The sequence below is a fragment of the Dendrobates tinctorius genome, unplaced genomic scaffold (assembly GCF_039654945.1).
Source record: "Dendrobates tinctorius isolate UK_male_01 unplaced genomic scaffold, ASM3965494v1 ptg000007l, whole genome shotgun sequence".
NCBI lineage: Eukaryota > Metazoa > Chordata > Amphibia > Anura > Dendrobatidae > Dendrobates > Dendrobates tinctorius.
This window is the reverse complement of record NW_027361675.1, coordinates 18,853,050-18,876,720: the sequence shown is the minus strand read 5'-3', so window position 1 is coordinate 18,876,720 and position 23,671 is coordinate 18,853,050. Positions and strand designations below refer to the sequence as shown.

General features: G+C 44.5%; 1 protein-coding gene across 1 annotated transcript in view; it reads left to right on the top strand.

Moving 5' to 3' along the window:
- Positions 1-19,734: 19,734 nt before the first annotated feature.
- Positions 19,735-23,671, top strand: part of AKIRIN1 (akirin 1) — a 36,062-nt gene continuing 32,125 nt past the window's right edge. Inside the window, exon 1 of the mRNA XM_073572245.1 lies at positions 19,735-20,372. Coding sequence (XP_073428346.1) covers positions 20,171-20,372 — 202 coding nt within the window. The 5' untranslated portion in view covers positions 19,735-20,170. The remainder of the gene's footprint in view (positions 20,373-23,671) is intronic.

Below are 23,671 nucleotides of genomic sequence, written 5' to 3'. Positions count from 1 at the left end.
GCTCCATGCATTCTCAGCTTTACACTGTGCCTGAAAAATATTTCCCGATTTCATGTAGGGTATTGGCACACTCAGGAAAAAATGGACCTCAGTTTGTTGTAAAAAAAATCGTATTAGCCCTTAGAAAAATGAAAAACTTGGGGCTAAAACAATATTTTAGTGGTAAAAATGTAATTTTTTCTTTCTTCGACAATCAGTGGTATAAAATTCTGTGAGGCACATGTGGTGTCAATGTGATCACTACACCCCTAGACGAATTCATTTGTGAGTGTAGTTTGTAAAATGAGTTCACATATAGGGGATTTCTGTTCTGGCACCTCAGGGACACTGTCAATGTGACATGGCACCCTCAAACCATTCCAGAAAAATCTCAACTTCAATTTGGCACCTCTTCCCTTCTGAGCTTTGCACTGTGCCTCAAAACTCAAAAGTAGTATTCCCCTACATATGGGGTATCGGCATACCAAAGATAAATTGCTCAACAAATTGAATGGTGCAATTTCTCTTGTTACCCTTATGAAAATACAAAATTTGGGGCTAAAATAACATTTTTGTGAGGAAAATGTGATTTTATTATTTTCACAGCTCTACGTTATAAACTTCTATGAAGCACTTGGTGATTCAAAGTGCTCACCACACATCTAGATAAGTTCCTTGGGAGGTCTAGTTTCCAAAATGAGGTCACTTATGGGGGGTTTCCACTGTTTAGGCACATTAGGGTCTCTCCAAACACGACATAGTGTCCGATCTCAATTCCAGCCAATTTTGCGTTGAAAATGTCAAACGGCGCTCCTTCCCTTCCGAGTTCTGCCATGCGCCCAAACAGTGGTTTACCCCCACATATGGGGTATCAGCATATTCAGGACAAATTGCATAACAACTTCTGGGGTCCAATTTCTCCTGTTACCCTTGGAAAAATAAATTTGGATCTGAATTAAAGTTTTTTGTGAATAAAGTTAAATGTTTATTTTTTTTAAACATTCCAAAAATTTCTGTGAAGCACCTGAAGGGTTAATAAACTTCGTGAATGTGGTTTTGAGCACCTTGAGGGGTGCAGTTTTTAGAATGGTGTCACTTTTTGTTTTCTTCTATCATATAGACCCCTCAAATTGACTTCAAATGTGATGTAGTACCTAAAAAATAATGGTGTTATAAAATTGAGAAATCGCTGGACAACTTTTAACCCTTATAACTTCCTGCCGAAAAAAAATTTTGATTCCAAAATTGTGCTGATATAAAGTAGACATGTAGAAAATGTAACTTATTAAGTATTTTGTGTGACACATCTCTGTGACTTAAGGACATGAAAATTCAAAGTTGTAAAATTGCAAAATTTTCACCAAACTTCCGTTGTTTTTTTTTTTCACAAATAAACACAAGTCATATGAAAGAAATTTTACCACTATCATGAAGTACAATATGTCACGAGAAAACATTCTCAGAATCTCCGGGATCCATTAAAGCATTCCAGAGTTATTATCTCATAAGGGTGTGTGCATATGTGGCGCCCCTGAGGGTTCAGTCGCCACAGAGGTACTGCACCTCCTCCTGAGATGTGGTGCCCCACCATCCAGGTAAGGTGGAGACACCTGACCACACTCCAACACCTGCATCCCACACAACATAGTAGTGTAGCAAAGCACCTTTGGTGGCTCCCTGCTTGGAACACGAAGAGTGCTGGGAGGTGGGTGGAGCTTAGTCTGCACCAGAGAGTGGGAGATTATTGGGACTAAGTCAGTCAGTCTGACGAGGAGTTAGAGAGAGGATGCCCTGAGTGGGATAGATGAAGGAAGTGCTGCAGCAGACCTCAGTGACCTGGGTCTGCTGGCACAGGAAAGAGATATTCAGAAAGCCTAATTCTCCATAAGAAAGACTGATTTGTACGGAACGTGAGGAGAAGAAGTGAACCAAGGATTAGGGTTAGAGCAGAGCCCTCCCTCAAGTTCTAGGCGCATGGCCAGGGTCCGGTCCCTGAGGTTGTATGGATAATAATGGTCCTGCAGCAGACACCGGAGGAATAGAAGTTGTCACCACTTTATTCCCACACAAGACTTGGGGGCACAACAGCAACCAGAGTGAGCCGGGACTTAGTAGCAAGGAGTCACCGAAGCAGGCTACAGCTGTCTGCCGTACAAGTAGAGTTCTAAGAACATCTGAAAGGAGGAACTCCAGTGTAACTCAGTACTGTGAGTACTTCCCTACGAGCGCTAAGGAGGGAGACGTTCAGAAAAAGCACATATGTTGGCTGAGTGGTGGAACGGAGTACTTCATCTTGCCTGGAGGTTGGCTGAGCCCCTGACCTGGAGGACACGGCACGGATGCGGGCACCTGTATGCACAACAGACTGTGAGTAAAGCTTTGGAACTACATTCCCTGTGTCCTCCGCTTAATCCTGCGCCAAACCTACTCAGCACTGCTACATCTCTGTGCCTGACACCGCACCATCTACGTCTCCTCCCTCTCTTCACCTACACTGCCCTGGGACTACTGCCCTACCTGTGGAGGGTCACAACATCATTGCTGCACCACACCATCTGTCCCAGAGGATCTGCCTGCAGCATTGGCTTAACATCTTCATTGCCGAACACCACAGGTGGCGTCACGAATCATTCACTAATAAACTTTAATCAACATCCACACACTCAACATTCCCCTTTTACAATGGACGCCCAGGGCCACGGACCGGGTCACAGCTACCGTGACATCTCCCATTGAACTCCACGGGCCCGGTACTGAGTACCCCACTGCCCTGGGAGGGCGATCCACATACGTTGCGGATTCTGCTGCGGATCCGCAGCGGTTTTGGCCCTGCTGCAGTGTACAGTACCATTATAACCTTTGTAAATAAAAAACCGCAGTGCACACGTTGCAGAATTTTCCGTGCGGATTTGCTGAGGTTTTAAATCCAAAGTCCGCAGCATGTCACTTTGTGCGGATTCCTCAGCAGTTCGGCACCTGCTCCATGAAAGGTGTCAAACCGCAGGGAAAAACCACAGCAAAACTGCAGAAAATCCGCAGATAAACTGCAAGTCTTTTGACCTCCGGATTTAGACAAATCCGTGCGGAAAATCCAGCAGCAGAATCCGCAACATGTGCACACACCCTAAAGGGACGGTGGTAAGAATTGTAAAAATTGGCCTGGTCATTAACAAGTAAACCACCCTTGCTGTGACCAAACCTTGCTACGGGTGTGTGGTATCGACAGAATTCCGACCAAATTGGGAGGAGGTGATATAAAGAGGAGCCTATGACAACTTTAGACAAAGTTGATTTGGAGATTGAAAACAGTACGTTCCTTTGCCCAGCATTCTAACCTCACATCGCATCAAGACACTTTAAGGAAGCATTTGTTCTACATGAAGGCTGTCTTCAACAAAAGGACTTTTATCTATTTGTCCAACACCAAAAAGGAAAAGTGGAGAATTTGAATTGAGAATCGCTCAATCACTTGAGATATATTTTTATTCTGTTTTGTTTAGCCTTCCTCTTTCTTTTGCTTTCTGTTTTCTACCCCTTTTTTTTACAATCACTTGAGGACTATTAGGATACGTGCAACACGGTCAGTAAACGCTGGGGGTTGGATGCTGCGCACCTGTGCAGTATCCAAACCGCAGCGGCCAGTTGTTTCATGTGCACTATGCGTCCACAGACGCCCGTGGCTCACCCGCGGAGACGGACATGTGGCGCATCTTTCACAGTGATCACATGCAGATTCACCTGCGTTCAATAGCGAACATGTGCTGCGTGCAAAGCGCTGCCTATTACTGAACGTCTGCACATACCCTTGGGAGACACTATGCACGCGAGAATCTAACTCACATGTTTATATGCATATACCTCACTTCACGCAGTATTTTCATTTGAATTTTATCTTTCAGCAGTGCACATTGGGATTTATCTTTTTTTCTTTTCAATAAAGAGTTTTCCTAATAATTCTTTGTTGGGTGATTCACTGTCTAGAGTGTGATATTTGACTAAATATATTTACAAAATAAATTTGTTCGTATCTTTTTTGTGTGCACTATTTTTTTTTATATTCACTGATTCATATGTCTCACCCGTTTCTTTCTCAGTAGTATGGTTGTCCATCTCGTCACTATTTTTCCTCTTCTATATTTAATGGGGTCTTCCTGCACGTTTTCTTTTTTCCTTTTATCTCTGCACATATAATCTTTATCACTATTATTTTAACTTTTAACTCAGTCCACCGAAATAGAAGTTTCGGAATAATTTATATTTTCTCTGCGCACGTGTATATATATATTATATATGTAGGTATGCATATGTGTGCAAATGCATAAATGTATGTGTGCAGGCATTTACACATAAGTGTATGTATCAAATATTTTTTCCTTTATTATTTAACATTCATTTTTCTTATTTAGATTTATCATTTTTATTAGAGATCTTTTTCTATTGGTTTCATGCTTTTCTTCATTGTACATAGTATTTTGCTAAATAGAAAAAATATACGGCACATATTTTATTTTTTTGTTTCTTGATTTTCTCCTTCACGCTTTATTTCTCAACCCCCCTGGGATTACAACCCTCCTTTTATGTCTCTCATTTGCCCTCTCGTTCTTTTCTTATAAGCTGAAGATAGGAATGTAGCAATATGTGGTTGTGCTGGACTATGCAGACTGAGGATCCTGATACATTGACAGCTCAGCGCTCACGGCGGGCTGTTGTGTCACGATCTCCTAAGCATCATGTCCACCTGACGTCGCGCTCCAGGATATGATCACATGAGGGCGCACCTGCGTGCTGTCTGGACGCTGGGACTGAGTGAGCGAATGTCGCGACCACCCCACGTGACCGCTATACACAGCTGACCAGTAACGCTGATACTTATATGCCGAGGCAGTCTATCAGTTGTAAGTCCTCACATCTATTCACTTGACGTATACCCTTTCTGAAGAAGCAATTTGCAAAACGCGCGTCGGGGGGTTCTGGGGTAATTATGAAGTGGATTTTTCTGTCTGTTATGTTTCGAACTGTATTGCTGGCACCAGCGTGCCTCGTTGTGTGCTATCCCTTCAGTGTCACAATATTTGTTATCATGAAGCGCTAGCACTTTATTGATTTATGTGACCTCTGTTTGGGGCGGATGCACATCTCTGCATGTGGTTGTCAGTTCTAATTTATTTATCTGCATTTAGTCATCTTGCACTTTATCAACGTATCTGTTGTGCAATATCCTTTTCGGTAACCATACATAAAAATCTGTTATGCATCAGTTACATTGCACTTTATCAGCTTATCTGCTGTGCAACATCTCTTTGGCTTATTTATTTTTCCATTTGGAATATTTTATTTTAACATCACTAAGGGGAGAACACATAAAATTCTTATCTGTGAATATTATTCATCTACTTCATTATTTATATTACTTTTCTCCATTGTTGTTTTAATTGATGAGCACATTTTTTGGCACTAAAAATCTGTTGCATAATTGCTATTTATATCAGTCTCTGCAGTTACCTTTTTATCTTATACTATTTTTTTTTTACTGTTTTGTTATTGTTTGGTGTATAGCTGCATTAATAAAGATGGATCATTAATATTACCAGAATGGAAGTAGTTTTTATTGATTAGTTTGATTTCAGTATATAACACCTAAAAAATTTTAAGACCTTATTGGGTTAATTAAAAATATGTTTGATAACGCTGTAATGGTACTAAAAACCAAACCCAAAAACAATTTGCTGAATTGCATTTTTTTCACCGCATTTTACACTCATTTTTCAGTAAATTGAATGGTAAAATGAATGATGTCTATAGTAGAAAAAGACAGCAGGATAGCACTCACCATTCTCTTGAAATGATTCACTTTATTTCATATTGACAAAGCATAGGCATCGGCACGGGAGAGATGTAAAAAGATGGACAACAGCCGTTTCGTGCACAATGCACTTCAACAGGTCCTATGTGCGCAAAAAGGCTGTTGTCCGTCTTTTTACATCTCTCCCGTGCCGATGCCTATGCTTTGTCAATATGAAATAAAGTGAATCATTTCAAGAGAACGGTGAGTGCCATCCTGCTGTCTTTTTCTACTATGATATTTCATGTTTTTCTTAAATGGATAGAGCACCCGTTCAATAAGGGTTATAGGTGTCACACTGATAGCGGTTACAAGCAGCCTTGCGGGTATTTCTTATCCAGGGACAGTGCCGGATGTTTCTTTCTTTCCTTGGATAAATGATGTCTATGCGTGCGGTTTCATAAAGTTCAGCATTTTAAGTGCACAGAAGAAACATACCAGAAACTTGCCAGAAGTGACCAAAAGGTAAGAATTACCACTGTTTATTAACTGCGTACCCCTTTATTTTCACACACTTAGGCTGTGTGCCCACGTTGCGTTTTTGCTGCTTTTTTCCCGCAGCGGAAACGCTAAAAAAATGCTATCAAAACGCATCCCAAACAATCCTATGGGATTCCGCAGTTGTTGTCCCCATGCTACAGATTTTACCACTGCGGAATCGCATAGCGGTAAAATCCGCAGCATGTTCATTATTTCTGTGGAATCGCGGCGATTCCACTGCCATAGGATTGCATTGAACGCTCACTTTACACATGTGGCTATGCCCACCATGCGTAAAGTGAGCGCTTCATGTGCGACTGGTACCCAGGGTCTGGAGGAGAGGAGACTCTCCTCCAGGCCCTGGGTACCATATTCCTGTAAAAAATAGAATTAAAATAAAAAATCTGGATATACTTACCTTCTGACGGCCCCCGGAGCTCTCCCGCCTCTCAGCCACGCTGCCGGCATCTTCCGTTTCCAGGCATGCATTGCGCGAATCACCCAAGATGACGTCATGGTCACGTGACCACTACGTCATCTGAGGTGATTTTCACAATGCATCCCTGGGAACAGAGCTTGCTGGCAGCGTCGCTGAGGGCTGGGGGCCTACAGAAGGTGAGTATATCCCTATTTTTTTTACATTCTATCTTTTACTATTGATGCTACATAGGCAGCATCAATAGTAAAAAGTTGGTCACTCTTGTCAAGCACTATGCTTGACAAGTGTGACTAACCTGTCAATCACCTTTTCAAGCGATGCTTCAAATCGCTTGGAAAGCGCAAGCATTCTGCAAGCTAAAAACGCTTGTGTTTTGCGGGAAAACGCATGCGAATTCCGCATGCGTTTTACCCGCAGCAGGGACTTGAGGAAATTCTGCGGACAATTCCGCAGTATTTTTGCAACGTGGGCACATAGCCTAACTCTTTCACCATGCTTACAAATGCCATTATAGTTTTTGTTCCACTAAACCTTTCGCTCCTTCACTATCCCCAAACCCCAGCACTCTCCAAATACTTCTCTCACCTTCCCTCATACTCCTCCACCTAACCTCATCTGCTGACCTGCTCCTCAATTTCACATCCCTCCTACTAAAACACAAACAAGCTGGCCACTCTCTTTCTCTCTCTGTTGCTGGCGATATACAGTATCTCCCAATCCTGAACTTCCAATATCTGATGTCTATTATTTCTCCCTCCTATTACTTTCCACTTAACGAAAACTACTGAAATCTCTGCAACATAAAACTCATTCCTTTGACCCCTACTCTGCCGCTCCCATTTTCTGGAGCGCTTTGGAACCCCTGTTCCATCTGCAATAAACTTCACGTCATTCATGAACTCTTTACCTCTCACACTCTATCCTTCCTGGCCCTCACCGAAACACGGTTGACACCATCCGACACAGTCTCACTTGCTGTGCTGCGTTACGGAGGCCTTCATTTTACTCACATTACTCGCCTTGGCAATAGACATGGTGGAGGAGTGGGTCTACTGTCTTCTAACAACTTCACTTTCAACCCAGTCCCACCTCTACTCTACCTTATTCTCCATTCTTATAAAATCTACTCTGTCCATATCTTGTTTCCCTCCAACCTCCAAGTGGCTGACATATACCAACCCCCGGGTCCACCATTGCCTCTAATGACTTCACCACCGGTATCTGCACCGCCCTGTGACTGAAATCGGAATGCTGCAGGGGAGAATAAAGTTAATTTTTTCCCCACAGTGTTCGGCTAACTTCAGGCGCCGGGCAGGCTGCAGATTAACTCCTCATATCTGCAGGCTAATAGCGGTTTTTTCTGATGACAGGTTACCTTTAAGATGAGGGTACCAACAATTCTGTCCAGTCCACTTTTGGGATTTTGTGTGAAATTTTGTCCAATTTGCATTTTTTTTTTCTTTTTTTGTTCTTCCAGTACACACAAAAGGAAAGAACAATGCGTATAACAAAACGTGTAAGTGCAATAATTTGCTGGGAGAAATACTTTATTTTCTGGAACCATTTCAAAGGTGCAAACACTTTCAGCCATGGCTGTATATGTTGATGACACTCAAATATACCTCTCTAGCCCAGACATCACCTCTCTGCTGTCTATAATCCCAGAGTCTCTATCAGCCATACCCTCCTTCTTGTCCTCTCGCTTCCTAAAACTCTATGTAGATAAAACTGAACTCATCATCTTTCCTCCATATCATCTAATTCCCCCACTCAATCTATAACAATAAATTACAACACGCTCTTCCCTGTACCGAAAGTCCACTACCTTGGTGTAACCCTCAACTCTGTCCTGTCCTTCAGACTGCACATCCAAGCTCTTTCCACCTCCAACTCAAAAATATTTCCAGAATGTTCTTTTAACTATCTACTAAAATGTTAATGCATGCTCTCATCATCTCCCGCCACGTCCATTGCAATAACCTCCTCTGTGGCCTAAAACTCTTGCACCTCTCCAGTCTGTCCTTCAGCCCTCTGTCCAACTAATCCAGCTCTCTCCTCGCTACTCCTCCGCTTCTCCTCTCTGCAAATCCCTTCATGGTCTCCCAATTACCCAGCATATCCAGTTCAAACTACTAACAATTACCTACAAAGCCATCCATAATCTGTCTCCATATATCTCCAATTTGATCTCCAGATATCTTCCAATATTTAATGTCTGGTCCTCTAACGACCTCCTTCTATCATTCACACTTATACAGATGTGTGGAAAAGTGTTTGCCCCCCTCATTGATTTCCTATTCTTTTGCATGTTTGTCACAAATATTTCAGGTCACCAAACAAATTTAAATATTAGACAAAGATAACACAAATAAACACAAAATGCAGTTTTTAAATGAAGGTCTTTATTATTAAGGGAAAAAGAAATCCAAACGTGCAGGGCCCTGTGTGAAAAAGTGATTGCCCCCTAAACTTAATAACTAGTTGGGCTATCCTTAGCAAAAACTGCAATCAAGCGTTTTTGATAACTGGCAATGAGTCTTTTATAACACTCTGGCCCACTTATCGTTGCAGACTTGTTATGATTTAGGCTATGTGCACACGTGCGGAATTCCCGTGGATTTTATGTGTTTTTGCCTCGAAAACGCATAATCAACCCATTGTATTCAATGGCATTCTGCACATGCTGTGCTAATGCTGCGTATTTTTCCGTGGCAAAATCGCATCTCGGAAAAATAAGCAGCATGCTCATTCTTTTTGCGGAATCGCGGGAATCCCGCACACATAGGAATGCATTGTTCCGCTTACTTTCTGCATGTGGCTATGCCCATCATGCGCAAAGTAAGCGGAAAATGTGCGGATGGTACCCACGGTCTGAAGGAGAGGAGAATCTCCTCCAGGCCCTGGGTACCATATCCCTGTTAAAAAAAAAGAATTAAAATAAAAAAATTGTGATATTCTCACCTTCCGGTGTCCCCCGCAGCGTCCCCAGGCCTCAGCGATGCTCCCGGCAAGTCCCGTTCCCAGCGATGCCTTGCGACAATGTCTGTGATGACGTTGCGGTCTCGCGAGATGCTACGTCATCTGGGGTCATTGTCGCAAGGCATCGCTGGGAACGGGACTTGCCGGGAGCATTGCGAGGATCGGGAACGCTGCGTGGGACGCCGGAAAGTGAGAATAACACGATTTTTAATTATTTTTTATTATTTTTAACATATCTTTTTACTACCGATGCTGCATAGGCAGCCTCAATAGTAAAAAGTTGGTCACACTTGTCAAACACTGCTAATTACGCTTGCAAAATGCTAGTTTTTCGCAAAACTGAGAGAAGCCTTTATATTATTGCTCGGCAGTGGTTTGTGTCTTGGAACTCTGCCATGCAGACACTTTTTGCCAAATCTCTTTCTTATGGTGGCATCATGAACACTGACCTTAACTGAGGCAAGTGAGGCCTGCAGTTTTTTGGATGTTGTTGTGTGGTCTTTTGTGACCTCTTGGATGAGTCATCGCTGTGCTCTTGGGGTGATTTTGGTCAGCTTTTGAGAATCTTTTGGTCTACTTCACATCATGCAGGGTCCTATTTAAGTGATTTCTTGATTGAGAACAGGTGTGGCAGTAATTACCGTATTTTTAGGACTGTAAGATGCACTTTTTTCCTCCAAAAATACAGAGGAACATGGGGGGGTGCATCTTACAGTCTGGATGTACCTGCTCTGGCTGTGTTGGGGAGGTAGGGGAGTGGCAGTGGCAGAGCAGCAGGTCACAGGAGGCAGGAGCCAGCTAAAGCCTTTGTCCGCTGCTAAAGAGATATGAATATTCACTGCATTCCACGCCCATGGGCATGGAGGGCAATGCATATTCGTTTCTCTTTAATAGCATCCCCTATCCCCTCTCCAGTCCATACTTAATGCAGCAGCCAGGGTCATCTATCTGGCTAATCGGTACTCGGACACATCCGCTCTTCACCAGTCCTTACATTGGTTGCCCATTCATTATGGGATCCAATTCAAAGTACTTGTTCTCACCCACAAAGATCTCCACAGTGCAGCACCCCCTACATCTCCTCCCTCATTTGTCTATCGGCCTAACCGACCGCTGCGCTCTGCCAATGATTTTCGACTAACCTCTGCACTAATCCGTACCTCCCACTCCCAACTCCAATACTTCTCCCGCGCTGTGCCAATCCTCTGGAATGCTCTACCCCAAGAAATTAGGGCTATCCGCAATTTGCATAGTTTCAGGCGCTCCCTCAAAACACATTTGTTCAGAGCGGCCTATCACATTCACTAATCAAAGTCATTCTATGTGTAAGTGTGCGTGTGTAGCCCATTCACTATCTCCATACATCCCTCACTCCCTCAAGATGGCTGGACCATCATTGTAAATACATAATTGTAAATACACACCTGTACTTTGTATCTCCCCCACCTCATTGTAGATTGCAAGCTCTCACGAACAGGGTCGTCTTATTTTGCTTTAATCACTGTATTGTTAACGTTATTACTTATGAATTGTGTTTTGAAACTGTTAAGCGCTGCGGAATATGTTGGCGCTATATAAATAAAGTTGATTATTATTATTATTATATGCATGTCCCATCCCCATCTTGGTATGCATGGCCCCGTAAAAAAAAAAACATTAAAAACCCAAAACATTACACTTACCTTTCTGAGCTCCCTCGCAGCGTCTTGTCCCGATGCCAGCAGCTGCTTTATGCTTGAAAGCACCACATGGTAGGGAGGTCACCTACTGCCCATGGGAGTAGAATGCGGTGAATATTCATTTCTCTTAAGTAGCCGGCACACGTAACCGCCCAGCCGCTGCAGGAAGCCAGGGGGGGCCCATGTACACCAGGATGGGGATGAGGAGGCCATCTATTCCAGGATAAGGATGAGGGGGCCAACGCACACCAGGATGGGGATGAGAGGGGCCATGCATACCAAGATAGGGATGAGGATGCCATGTATACCAGGATGGGGATGAAGAGGCCACCCATTCCAGGATAAGAATGAGGGGGCCAATGCACACCAGGATGGGTATGAGAGGGGTCATGCATACCAGGATGGGGATGAGGGTGCCATGTACACCAGGATGGGGATGAGGGGACCATATAAACCAGGATAGGGGATATTTACATTTTTTGCTTTGTTTTTTTTTTTCTAATTTCCTCCTCTAAAACCTAGGTGTGTCTTATGTTCCAACGTGTCTTATAGTCCGAAAAATATGGTAGGCCTGTGTGTGACAAGGGGATTTGAACTCAGCTTCCCAAAGATGTGATAAACCACAGGTAAAACATAAGTTAAGGGTGGGGCAATCACTTTTTCACACAGGGCCCTATATATTTCGATTGCTTTTTCTCTTAATAATAAAGACCTTCATTTAACAACTGCATTTTGTGTTTACCCATGTTATCTTTGACTAATATTTAAATTTGTTTGGTGATCTGAAACATTTACGTGTGACAAACATGCAAAAGAATGGGAAATCAGGGAGGGGGCAAACACTTTTTCACACAACTGTACGCTCCTCAACCAATAGCCTCCAAGACTTCTCCAAAATATCCCCCATCCTCTGGAATTCTGCGCCCTAACAAGTCCGATTATCCAACAGATATGGATGCTTCAGACGGTACTTGTCGGTTAGTTTCTTGACTGTAATTTCTATTGTACAGTTGTGGCCAAAAGTATTGACACCCCTGCAATTCTGTCAGATAATACTCAGTTTCTTCCTGAAAATGATTGCAAACACAAATTCTTTGGTATTATCTTCATTTAATTTGTATTAAATGAAAAAACACAAAAAGAATTGTCCTAAAGCCAAATTGGATATAATTCCACACCAAACATAAAAAAGAGGGTGGACAAAAGTATTGGCACTGTTCGAAAAATCATGTGATGCTTCTCTAATTTGTGTAATTAACAGCACCTGTAACTTACCTGTGGCACCTAACAGGTGTTGGCAATAACTAAATCACACTTGCAGCCAGGTGACATGGATTAAAGTTGACTCAACCTCTGCCCTGTGTCCTTGTGTGTACCACATTGAGCATGGAGAAAAGAAAGAAGACCAAAGAACTGTCTGAGGACTTGAGAAACCAAATTGTGAGGAAGCATGAGCAATCTCAAGGCTACAAGTCCATCTCCAAAGACCTGAATGTTCCTGTGTCTACCGTGCGCAGTGTCATCAAGAAGTTTAAAGCCCATGGCACTGTGGCTAACCTCACTAGATGTGGACGGAAAAGAAAAATTGACAAGAGATTTCAACGCAAGATTGTGCGGATGTTGGATAAAGAACCTCGACTAACATCCAAACAAGTTCAAACTGCCCTGCAGTCCGAGGGTACAACAGTGTCAACCCGTACTATCCGTCGGCGTCTGAATGAAAAGGGACTGTATGGTAGGAGACCCAGGAAGACCCCACTTCTTACCCCGAGACATAAAAAAGCCAGGCTGGAGTTTGCCAAGACTTACCTGAAAAAGCCTAAAACGTTTTGGAAGAATGTTCTCTGGTCAGAAGAGACAAAAGTCGAGCTTTTTGGGCAAAGGCATCAACATAGAATTTACAGGAGAAAAAAAAAAGGCATTCAAAGAAAAGAACACGGTCCCTACAGTCAAACATGGCGGAGGTTCCCTGATGATTTGGGGTTGCTTTGCTGCCTCTGGCACTGGACTGCTTGACCGTGTGCATGGCATTATGAAGTCAGAAGACTACCAACAAATTTTGCAGCATAATGTAGGGCCCAATGTGAGAAATCTGGGTCTCCCTCAGAGATCATGGGTCTTCCAGCAGGACAATTACCCAAAACACACTTCAAAAAGCACTATTAAATGGTTTGAGAGAAAGCACTGGAGACTTCTAAGGTGGCCAGCAATGCGTCCAGACCTGAATCCCATAGAACACCTGTGGAGAGATCTAGAAGAATGGTCTAAAATTCCAGCAGAGCATTGTAAGAAACTCATTGATGGTTACCGGAAGTGGTTGGTCTCAGTTATTTTGGCTAAATCTTGTGCAACCAAGTATTAGGCTGAGGGTGCCAATACTTTTGTCTGGCCCATTTTTGGAGTTTTGTGTGAAATGATCAATGTTTTGCTTTTTTCTTCATTCTCTTTTGTGTGTTTTCATTTAAGACAAATTAAATGAAGATAATAATACCAAAGAATGTGTTTGCAATCATTTTCAGGAAGAAACTGAGTATTATCTGTCAGAATTGCAGGGGTGTCAATACTTTTAGCCACAACTGTATTTTTTATGTAAGCCCTTCTCATGTACAGCACCATGGAATCAATGGAGTTTAAAAATAAATAATGATAAAGTCATTCAAAACTGCAACTAGTCTCTCAAAAAACATGTCCTAATATGGCTACGTGGGTGTAAAAATTAAAGAAAGTTATGGCTCCATGCAAGAAGCATTGGGGGGAAAAAAAAAGGGCAAAAATTTGAAAAATGTCCATGTCAGGAAGGGGTTAAATATTTTTAAAGATCCCTATTTATTTCGATGGGCTTTTGTTCCACGGGACGAAAATAAAACAATTTTTCATCCATATTAATATCCGTGTGGCATTTGGCTTTTACATTAACAAACTAATAAAAGGCCAAATACAGTTTTCTATCATAATAACTGTAATGTATCCATGCACATGACATAATGGTGGATGGTAACCTGTATATGATCTGGTTTTGGTGTGCCCATAGACTTATAATGGGTGAGACTGATCTGAAATACAGATTAAAGGAATGCAGGGTGCAATTTATTACACGAAAACCTATTGATCAGTGTGTAAAACCGTTCATATGAACTTATATTGCTTCTTATGACCTCTGTACGACACTTGTTTTGCATACGGACAACACAGGGATATATGGATTGTCACCAGGTTGTTGCCACCCCATCTGAGAGCCACATGATGTAGGGGCAGAGACACTGAGTCCAGTGATGGATAATTTACTGGGCTGCTTGCTGTCATTTTGAAAAATCCCAGTTTTATCTGCTGCAGATCTAGCAGTTATCTGAATGCTGAGCTCTGTATAACCCCACCACCACTAATTGGCAACTTACAGGGTACACTGTAAGCTGCCAGTGGTAGTAGGTTATATAGAGCTCATTAATATGGAGGACTAAATGGCAGCAGGTTTGCTGGTCCTCTAATGTTAATCTCCCACTGAAAAATTCTGTCATTTTATAAAAAAATACAGCAAGCAGCCCAGTAAGTGACAGGAAGATTTGAGGATACAAGTTTGTCGAGCAAGGAAGGGACAGATGTAGACCAATATGGAGTGGGAGAAATTTGGAGACAGTATGAGCAAGGTGGGAGATGAAGGGGCATGTATGAGGAACCAGTATTGGGGGATGGATGTGGACTCAGTATGGTGAGTGGGGGGATGGGTGTGGACACAGTATGGTGAGTGGGGGCATGGGTGTGGACACAGTATGGTGAGTGGGGGGATGGGTGTGGACACTGAATGGAAAGGATGGGCGCAAATGCAGTATGGGAAGCGAATGAGATATTAGGTGCAAATACAATAAAAGGCCTAAAGGCACAATTTATCCCTGTGTCACCTCTCACCTTTACTCCTACCTTACAGGGGAGGTTGAATGAATTACAACACTATGTTAATGAGCTTCACTGGGATTGTAACACAGGAGCCCTTTTTACACAGGCTTTGTATGGAAAAGCTTTATGTAGATTAGTGGCTCTTGAATATCAAAGAGTTCATGAGTGACCTAGTGTATTCTGTCCCAAATGAGGGACTCCTAGGGCCCCGTAATACATAGCGGCGCACTAGCGATCTCGACAACGATATTACCTTGTCAGGATCGCTAGTGAGCTGCCAAACAGGCAGCTTCATCAGCGATCAGCACCAGCGACACGCGGGTAACAAGCAACACACGTTGCTTAGTTACCCACTGTGTACCTTAGTTACCAGCGCGCTGGTGCAGGGAGCTGGTAACCAATGTACACATCGGGTTTCTAAGCAGCGTGCGGCACTTAGCAACCCGATGTGTACCTTGGTTACCAGCTCCCTGCACCAGCGCGCTGGTAACTAAGGTACACAGTGGGTAACTAAGCGACGTGCGTCGCTTGTTACCCGCGTGTCGCTGGTGCTGATCGCTGGTGAAGCTGCCTGTTTGACAGCTTACCAGCGATCATGTAGCGACACACCAGCGATCCTGACAAGGTCATATCATTGTCGGGATCGCTGGTGAGTCGCTATGAGTGACGGGGCCCTTAGACGTAGGCCAATGAGGACATCTCTCTCAAGTAAATTGCATGCAAAAATCACCATATACTAATGAGGACATGTCTCTGGTTGATTATTCTTAACTATTAGGGTGTGTCCACACGTTTCGGATTACCCTGCAGATTTTTCCACGCAGATTTGGCTAAATCTGTAGGTAAAATGACCTGCGTTTTACCTGCGGATTTAGTGCAGATTTCACCTGCGTTTTACACCTGCGTATTCCTGTTATGGAGCAGATGTCAAAATGCTGCGGATCCACACAAAGAATTGACATGCTGCGGAAATGAACCATCAGCGTTTATGCTGCGGATTTTTCGGCAGCATGTGCACTGCGTTTTCCATTTTAGGTTCACTTTACTGGTATTGTACCATGGGATCCGCAGGGCCAAATCCGCTGTGGAATCCACAACGTGTGCACAGACCCTCACACTATGAAATCTGCTTTGTAAAGCAAACTCAGTATATGTATTGGCATTAGCACATTCCTGACTGATCTTATCCCTCTCGCCCTTAGGGTATAATAGGGAAAGAAGGGTCAGCCACTGGTGAACGGGGGTGCCATCTGCGCAGGCCTAGTGTTAGGCGTCGGGTTCCTGCAGCGGCACAGCAGAAATCCAGAGCCTCACATTCTGCGGTCTCCCATTATCTATCGACCTCAGAGGAGATTGCTCAGCAGTCCTGTCAGTCCAGACGCTCTGCGGGTCTGGCTGTTGCTGCCACCTTTGGGTCAGTGATAACAATGCATGATGCTCTGCAGCAAGCCACTCCAGAGGCTAAGTCCCTCAGTCGCTCTACTGGGCATGCTCACGAGACGATCTCCCATTGGAGATCGGGAGTCACATGCCCAGGTCCTTCTCCAGATCTGATTGGTCTATTTCAGGGACCTGGAAGCTTCCGGAAGGTCCCAGCTATAATGCGCTAGTATAGACTCTAGTTGCTACCTGTGTGAATGATGACGGATGCATGAACCTGCGAATGACTCATTAAGATTCCCCTCCCTCTGATATTATGTATGTGGATAGGGACTTAGTCTTAGAGTCAGCGCCAGTCAGTGGCACGCTACAGGCCACAGTGCATATCATCACCTAACTAGCGTCCAACGGTGCGCCCCTCCTGGGCACTGTCGTATAGCGGCTGTGTCAGTTGCCACGCTGCAGTCAGCAGCACTTGTGGGCATCCGCGGTAGCGACACCGCATGCACGGTAGGTCTAGACGGTCTTTGTTTCTTATGTTGTATTTCTCTTATTTTTTAGTACCCCATGAGTAAGATCCGGGAGGATTGAAACGTTGGGTAGCTAACTGGATAACTAATCTGTATTTACTGCTTTTCAATTATTGGTACTTCTTGTCTGGACTGAATGTTCTTGAATAAAAAATTCACTTTTTTTTGCAAAGTACCAAATCTTAGTGTGCGGTGAATTGTATTCTTTACTTCTGGCTGCATAATGGGCATATGATTTTTTGAAATGCCATCCACTATGCTGTAACATCTGGACGCTGCAGAAGTACACAGCGTCCAACCTGCAGCGTTTATGGACCGTGTGCACCTACCCTGATACCACAACAACCTGATTTTTTTCTGAGAAGATGGAAGTCTGCAGAGATAGGCTGTGGATGAGAAAACTCATCATGACGTCTGGATAAGATGATGATGATAGGAAAGTGAACGACTCCAGACAACGCAGCAGGCACCTGGATGTTAACATTTTTTTGTGATACTAATTCTCATATTTTTACTTATGTCAGGAGCATTAAAGGGATTGTCCAGGTTTGTGATGAGTCTGCAGTCATTCTACTGTTTCTAAACCCAGATACCCCTCTGTACAGATGCACATTTATCATTCAGTTTGGTTCTTTTTCACTGTCCAGTTTACACCCTCAGGATGGGTAAGTCTGCCTCAGATTGCCTTGCTGGCCTTTAAAAAAACAAACAAAAAATCCTTAGCATGGTCAAGGCGTTTTTTCATGCGTTTCTGGATTTTGTATAGGAAAAAAAACATGAAATTCGTTTTTGTTTTTAAATAAACTCATGAAAGCTTCCAGATCACCTCTATGGACAGACAGTCTCAGACTCTGGCCTTTCAAGTCCCCAAAGCCCCGTCAACTGCCATGTCCATAGGACAGGGGATAATAACCCCACCGGTCTCACCTTCCACCATGTCCATAGGATGGGGATAATAACCCCACCGGTCTCACCTTCCACCATGTCCATAGGACAGGGGATAATAACCACACCGGTCTCACCTTCCACCATGTCCATAGGACAGGGGATAACAACCACACCGGTCTCACCTTCCACCATGTCCATAGGATGGGGATAATAACCCCACCGGTCTCACCTTCCACCATGTACATAGGATGGGGATAATAACCCCACCGGTCTCACCTTCCACCATGTCCATAGGACAGGGGATAAAAACCCCACCGGTCTCGCCTTCCACCATGTCCATAGGATGGGGATAATAACCCCACCGGTCTCACCTTCCACCATGTCCATAGGACAGGGGATAATAACCACACCGGTCTCACCTTCCACCATGTCCATAGGACAGGGGATAATAACCACACCGGTCTCACCTTCCACCATGTCCATAGGATGGGGATAATAACCCCACCGGTCTCACCTTCCACCATGTACATAGGATGGGGATAATAACCCCACCGGTCTCACCTTCCACCATGTCCATAGGATGGGGATAATAACCCCACCGGTCTCACCTTCCACCATGTCCATAGGACAGGGGATAATAACCACACCGGTCTCACCTTCCACCATGTCCATAGGACAGGGGATAATAACCACACCGGTCTCACCTTCCACCATGTCCATAGGATGGGGATAATAACCCCACCGGTCTCACCTTCCACCATGTACATAGGATGGGGATAATAACCCCACCGGTCTCACCTTCCACCATGTCCATAGGACAGGGGATAATAACCCCACCGGTCTCACCTTCCACCATGTCCATAGGATGGGGATAATAACCCCACCGGTCTCACCTTCCACCATGTCCATAGGACAGGGGATAATAACCACACCGGTCTCACCTTCCACCATGTCCATAGGACAGGGGATAATAACCACACCGGTCTCACCTTCCACCATGTCCATAGGACAGGGATAATAACCCCACCGGTCTCACCTTCCACCATGTCCATAGGATGGGGATAATAACCCCACCGGTCTCACCTTCCACCATGTCCATAGGACAGGGGATAATAACCACACCGGTCTCACCTTCCACCATGTCCATAGGACAGGGGATAATAACCACACCGGTCTCACCTTCCACCATGTCCATAGGACAGGGGATAATAACCACACCGGTCTCACCTTCCACCATGTCCATAGGATGGGGATAATAACCCCACCGGTCTCACCTTCCACCATGTCCATAGGATGGGGATAATAACCCCACCGGTCTCACCTTCCGCCATGTCTGTAGGACAGGGGATAATAACCCCACCAGTCCCATCTTCTGCCATGCCTGTAGGATAGGGGATAATAACCCCACCGGTCTCACCTTCCACCATGTCCATAGGACAGGGGATAATAACCCCACCGGTCTCATCTTCCGCCATTTGCATGGGACAGGGGATAATAACACCACCAGTCTCATCTTCCGCCATTTGCATAGGACAGGGGATAATAACCACACCAGTCTCACCTTCTGCCATGTGACATGCCCCTACTATTGGGGCTGCACACAGCAGCTTTCTCGCCTCAGCCCTAGCCCGCCCATCCCCTCCCGGTGCCCGGACACAGGCCCCTGCCTCCCTGGGAGAAGCCGCCCCAGCTTCTGACCTCTGCCTCTGAAGCGTTCACATTTGTATTGGAGCATGCCATTGCGTATACAAAGGGGGGGATAGTATACTGAGGCCAACACCACAGCGCGACTCCATCCCCCACACACGAAGCTGATAGCCAGGCATTACTGCCCTAAGAAGCCTCCTGCGCTGTGTAACGACGAGGGCAGTGCTGTCAGCCGCCCTTCCCCTCGCGCAGTGGTGTGGTCCTCCTCGTGACGTCACAATCGCGGCAGTTGGCCGGTTGCCGGGAGGAGTCGCCATTGCTGTGGTGTGAAGTTACCCGAGAGGAAGCAGCAGGGTGAAGGTCTCCGCCGGCTGCGCCTTGTCTACCCCTCAGCGGCCATACCCCGGACTCAGCGGATTCCTACGACGAGGAGACCATGGCTTGCGGAGCGACGTTAAAACGCTCAATGGAGTTTGAGGCCTTGCTGAGCCCACAGTCTCCCAAGCGGCGTCGGTGCACCCCGCTGCCCGGAGCTCCGGCCACCCCGTCCCCTCAGAGATGCGGCCTCAGGCAGGAGAGTCCGGCGGGCCAGCCACCCCCGCTGCCCCAGCTGGGAGGAGAGCGCCGGCTCACCCCGGGTAGGTCGCGGCTGTCATGGCTGCTGTGTGCTTATTGTCTGTGGGTGGGAGAGCGGCCATAGCTGGCCACAGACCCCGGCGGCCTGGGCTTGTGGAGGCAGCTCCCTATAGGCTGCCTGTGAGTGGTAACAGGGACCTGAGGAGGGTCATCCTCACAGCCTTGGGCACAGCTGATGGAGCGGGGAGGTTTACTTTGTTTTTTGCAAATGTGAAATTGCAGACTAGTATCTGCAGATTGTTGGTTTAGGGTTAGCGGGTCGTCCTACTGGGCAAGTCCGGCGTCATCGATTAACCGGTGGCCCCGTACCTGCCATGTGAAAATGGTGGTGCCGCCTGCGCTGTCAAAATCTCACGAGCTGCCACCGACAATCAGCCGTTCTCTGGCCACAACCTGCTCACAACACAACAAAGTGGCATCCCTCTCCGCCGCCATCGCCTCTGCCAGAAGGATTGATTATTGAAAATGGACTGCAGTAATGGCTAACACCTTTAAGGCCCCCATACACATTAGATAAGTGAGTGGGTTTGGGGTCCCTCTGCTGTCCCCCCCCCCCCCCATAGATTGTTGCGGGACACAAACATTGGGGGGCTTCATGTGGTGCTGTGCTTAGGTATTCATCTGTATGGCGGGTCACAAATTCCTCAGTGACATGTCCACTATTTTATATAATCTATATTTTGAAGAAAAATGAAAAAAAAAAAAAATCACCTTCAGCAGGCAGGCGCCAGCGCTGCAGCATTATTTTTGCTAGTATAAAATTGTCTCAAAATGGCGCTGCCTGTGCGGTAGCATCTATTGGCGATCCGATATATACTGCTTCGCAGGCGCCGCCGGTTTCATCTTGCTAGAGAAGTTAAAAAAAAAATTGTCTCCACCAAGATGGCGCCGCCTGCGCAGTAGCATCTAGCGGATCACCGATAGATACTAATGCGCAGGGGTGGCTGGCACCATTTTGAGACAGAATTTATTTTCTTTATTTATACCAGCAAATAAAATATTTTAAAAGCACATTACACATGCATTCATGCTGGTGCCTGCCTGCTGAAGGTAATTTTTTTTTTTTTTTTTTCAATATACAGGGTGGTCCAAAAGTAGGTGGACAGTATGTGTAATAGGGTTATGAAGGGGGAGATTTATCAAACATGGTGTAAAGTGAAACTGACTCAGTTGCCCTTAGCAACCAATCAGATTCCACTTTTCATTCTTCACAGACTGTTTGGAAAATCAAAGATGGAATCTGGTTGCTAAGGGCAACTGAGTCAATTTCACAGATAAATCTCCCCCAAATCTGTTTTCTATTCAGATAACCCATAATGGCAAATAATTTAAATACAGATGAAAATGGATTTTAGAAGAGTATTGGAAATCTCAAAATGCTGAAACAGTTAGAGCAAGCCCCAAAGAGACAAGCCATTTACCACATTCGTGACAAATTCGATGCCACTGGCTCAATCCTTAATGCTCTAAAAACTGGTCGACCCAAAACAGCCTGTACAGAAAATAATAAACAACTTGTTGCTGAAACATTTGTTCAGAGTCCAAAAAAGTCCACCACAAGTGTATAGAATTGGGAATTTCACGAGCTTCCATCATGCGCGTCTTGAAATCTATTGGGTGGAAAGCGTATAGTCCACGTCTAATTCATGGTTTATTGGAGGAAGATCCAGACAGGCGACTGCAATTTAGTGAGATGCTTAACGAAATTGAAGAAAATCCAGTAATTTTAGATAACATTATGTGGAGTGATGAAGCTTCATTCAAATTATCTGGCCATATTAACAGACATAATTGTATTGACTGGTATAATGAGAACATGCATTTAACATTACAGCAACAACTAAATGAGCCTGGTGTCAATGTTTGGGGTGGTATTTCAAGTTTTGGTGTTTTTGGACTTTTTTTGATGGAACAGTCACAGGAGATAAACATCTCATAATTCAAATAAATAAAGTTGTTCCCCAGTTACAGCAACAGCCTAATTCAAATGACCTTTATTTCCAACAAGATGGGGCCCCTCCACATTATTCACGAGTAGTCTGTGAGTATTTTGATGAAACATTTCCTAATAAATGGATTGGCCGAAGAGGCCCACTTGATTGGCCGGCACGTTCACCAGACTTGACCCCAATGGATTTTTTCTTTTGGGGAGTACTCAAGGACAAGGCTTATAGTCGAAAACCATAAAGTGTCAGTGATTTGAGAAAACTACATAAGAGATGCATTTCAAGGAATTAATACCCAAAGAGACTTGTGCAAAAATGTTTGTTGAAGCGTAAGAGGCAGACTTCAAAGCTGTGCAAATTGTGCTGGAAAACAGTTTGAGCGCCTGCGCTGATAAAATTTAAGGGTATGTGCACACTTTGCGGTTTCTGCTGCGTTTCCGCAGCGTTTTTGGCTCTGCAGAAACGCAGCAGATTTTGCTGCGTTGTACAGTACCTTTATTTCCTATGGAAATCAAAAAAAGCTGTGCACATGCTGCGTTTTTTTCCGCGCGGTTTTGCTGCGGTTTACAATCCGCAGCATGTCAATTGTTTGGTGCAGAAACGCTGCGGTTTTACACCTCATCCATTATGAGGTGCAAAACCGCAGATAAACCGCAGATAAACCGCAGAAAAACCGCAGAAAAACCGCAGCACTTTGTCCTGCGGATTTCCTGCGGTTTTCTCTACAAAATCCGCAGAGACAAAAAACTATGTGTGCACATACCCTAAGGGTTGTACTTTTGAACTACACCATTGATTTTATCATGTCACTCAACTGGAAAAAAAAATTCCAAGTGCTGTGAAATTGCAAAAAAAGTGCAATCCCACACTTGTTTTGTGCTTGGCTTTCTTGCTAGGTTCACTAAATACTAAAACTGACCTGCCATTATGAGTTCATAGACACCAAACATGTCTAGGTTCTCTTTTATCTAAGTGGTGAAAAAAAAATTCACCATCTTCCGAGACCTGTAGTGTCTCCATTTTTTTGTGATTTCGGGTTGGGTGCGGGCTTATTTTTTGCGTGCCAAGCTGACATTTTTAATGATACCACTTTCGTGCATATACCTAAGATCTTTTGATCGCCCGTTTTTGCATTTTAATGCAATGTCACAGCGACCAAAAAACGTAATTCTGGCGTTTTTATTTTTTTTGTTTTTTTAAAACATCTATATAATTGTCTAATTCTGTCTGTAACGGAAATCCTGCGTCGCTGATTGGCCGCGACCAATCAGCGACAGGTACAGTCCGGCCGCGAATTGGCACGGAATTCGAACGATGCATTGCACGCTACTGTCGGGAGATCGGCGGCGCTAGTT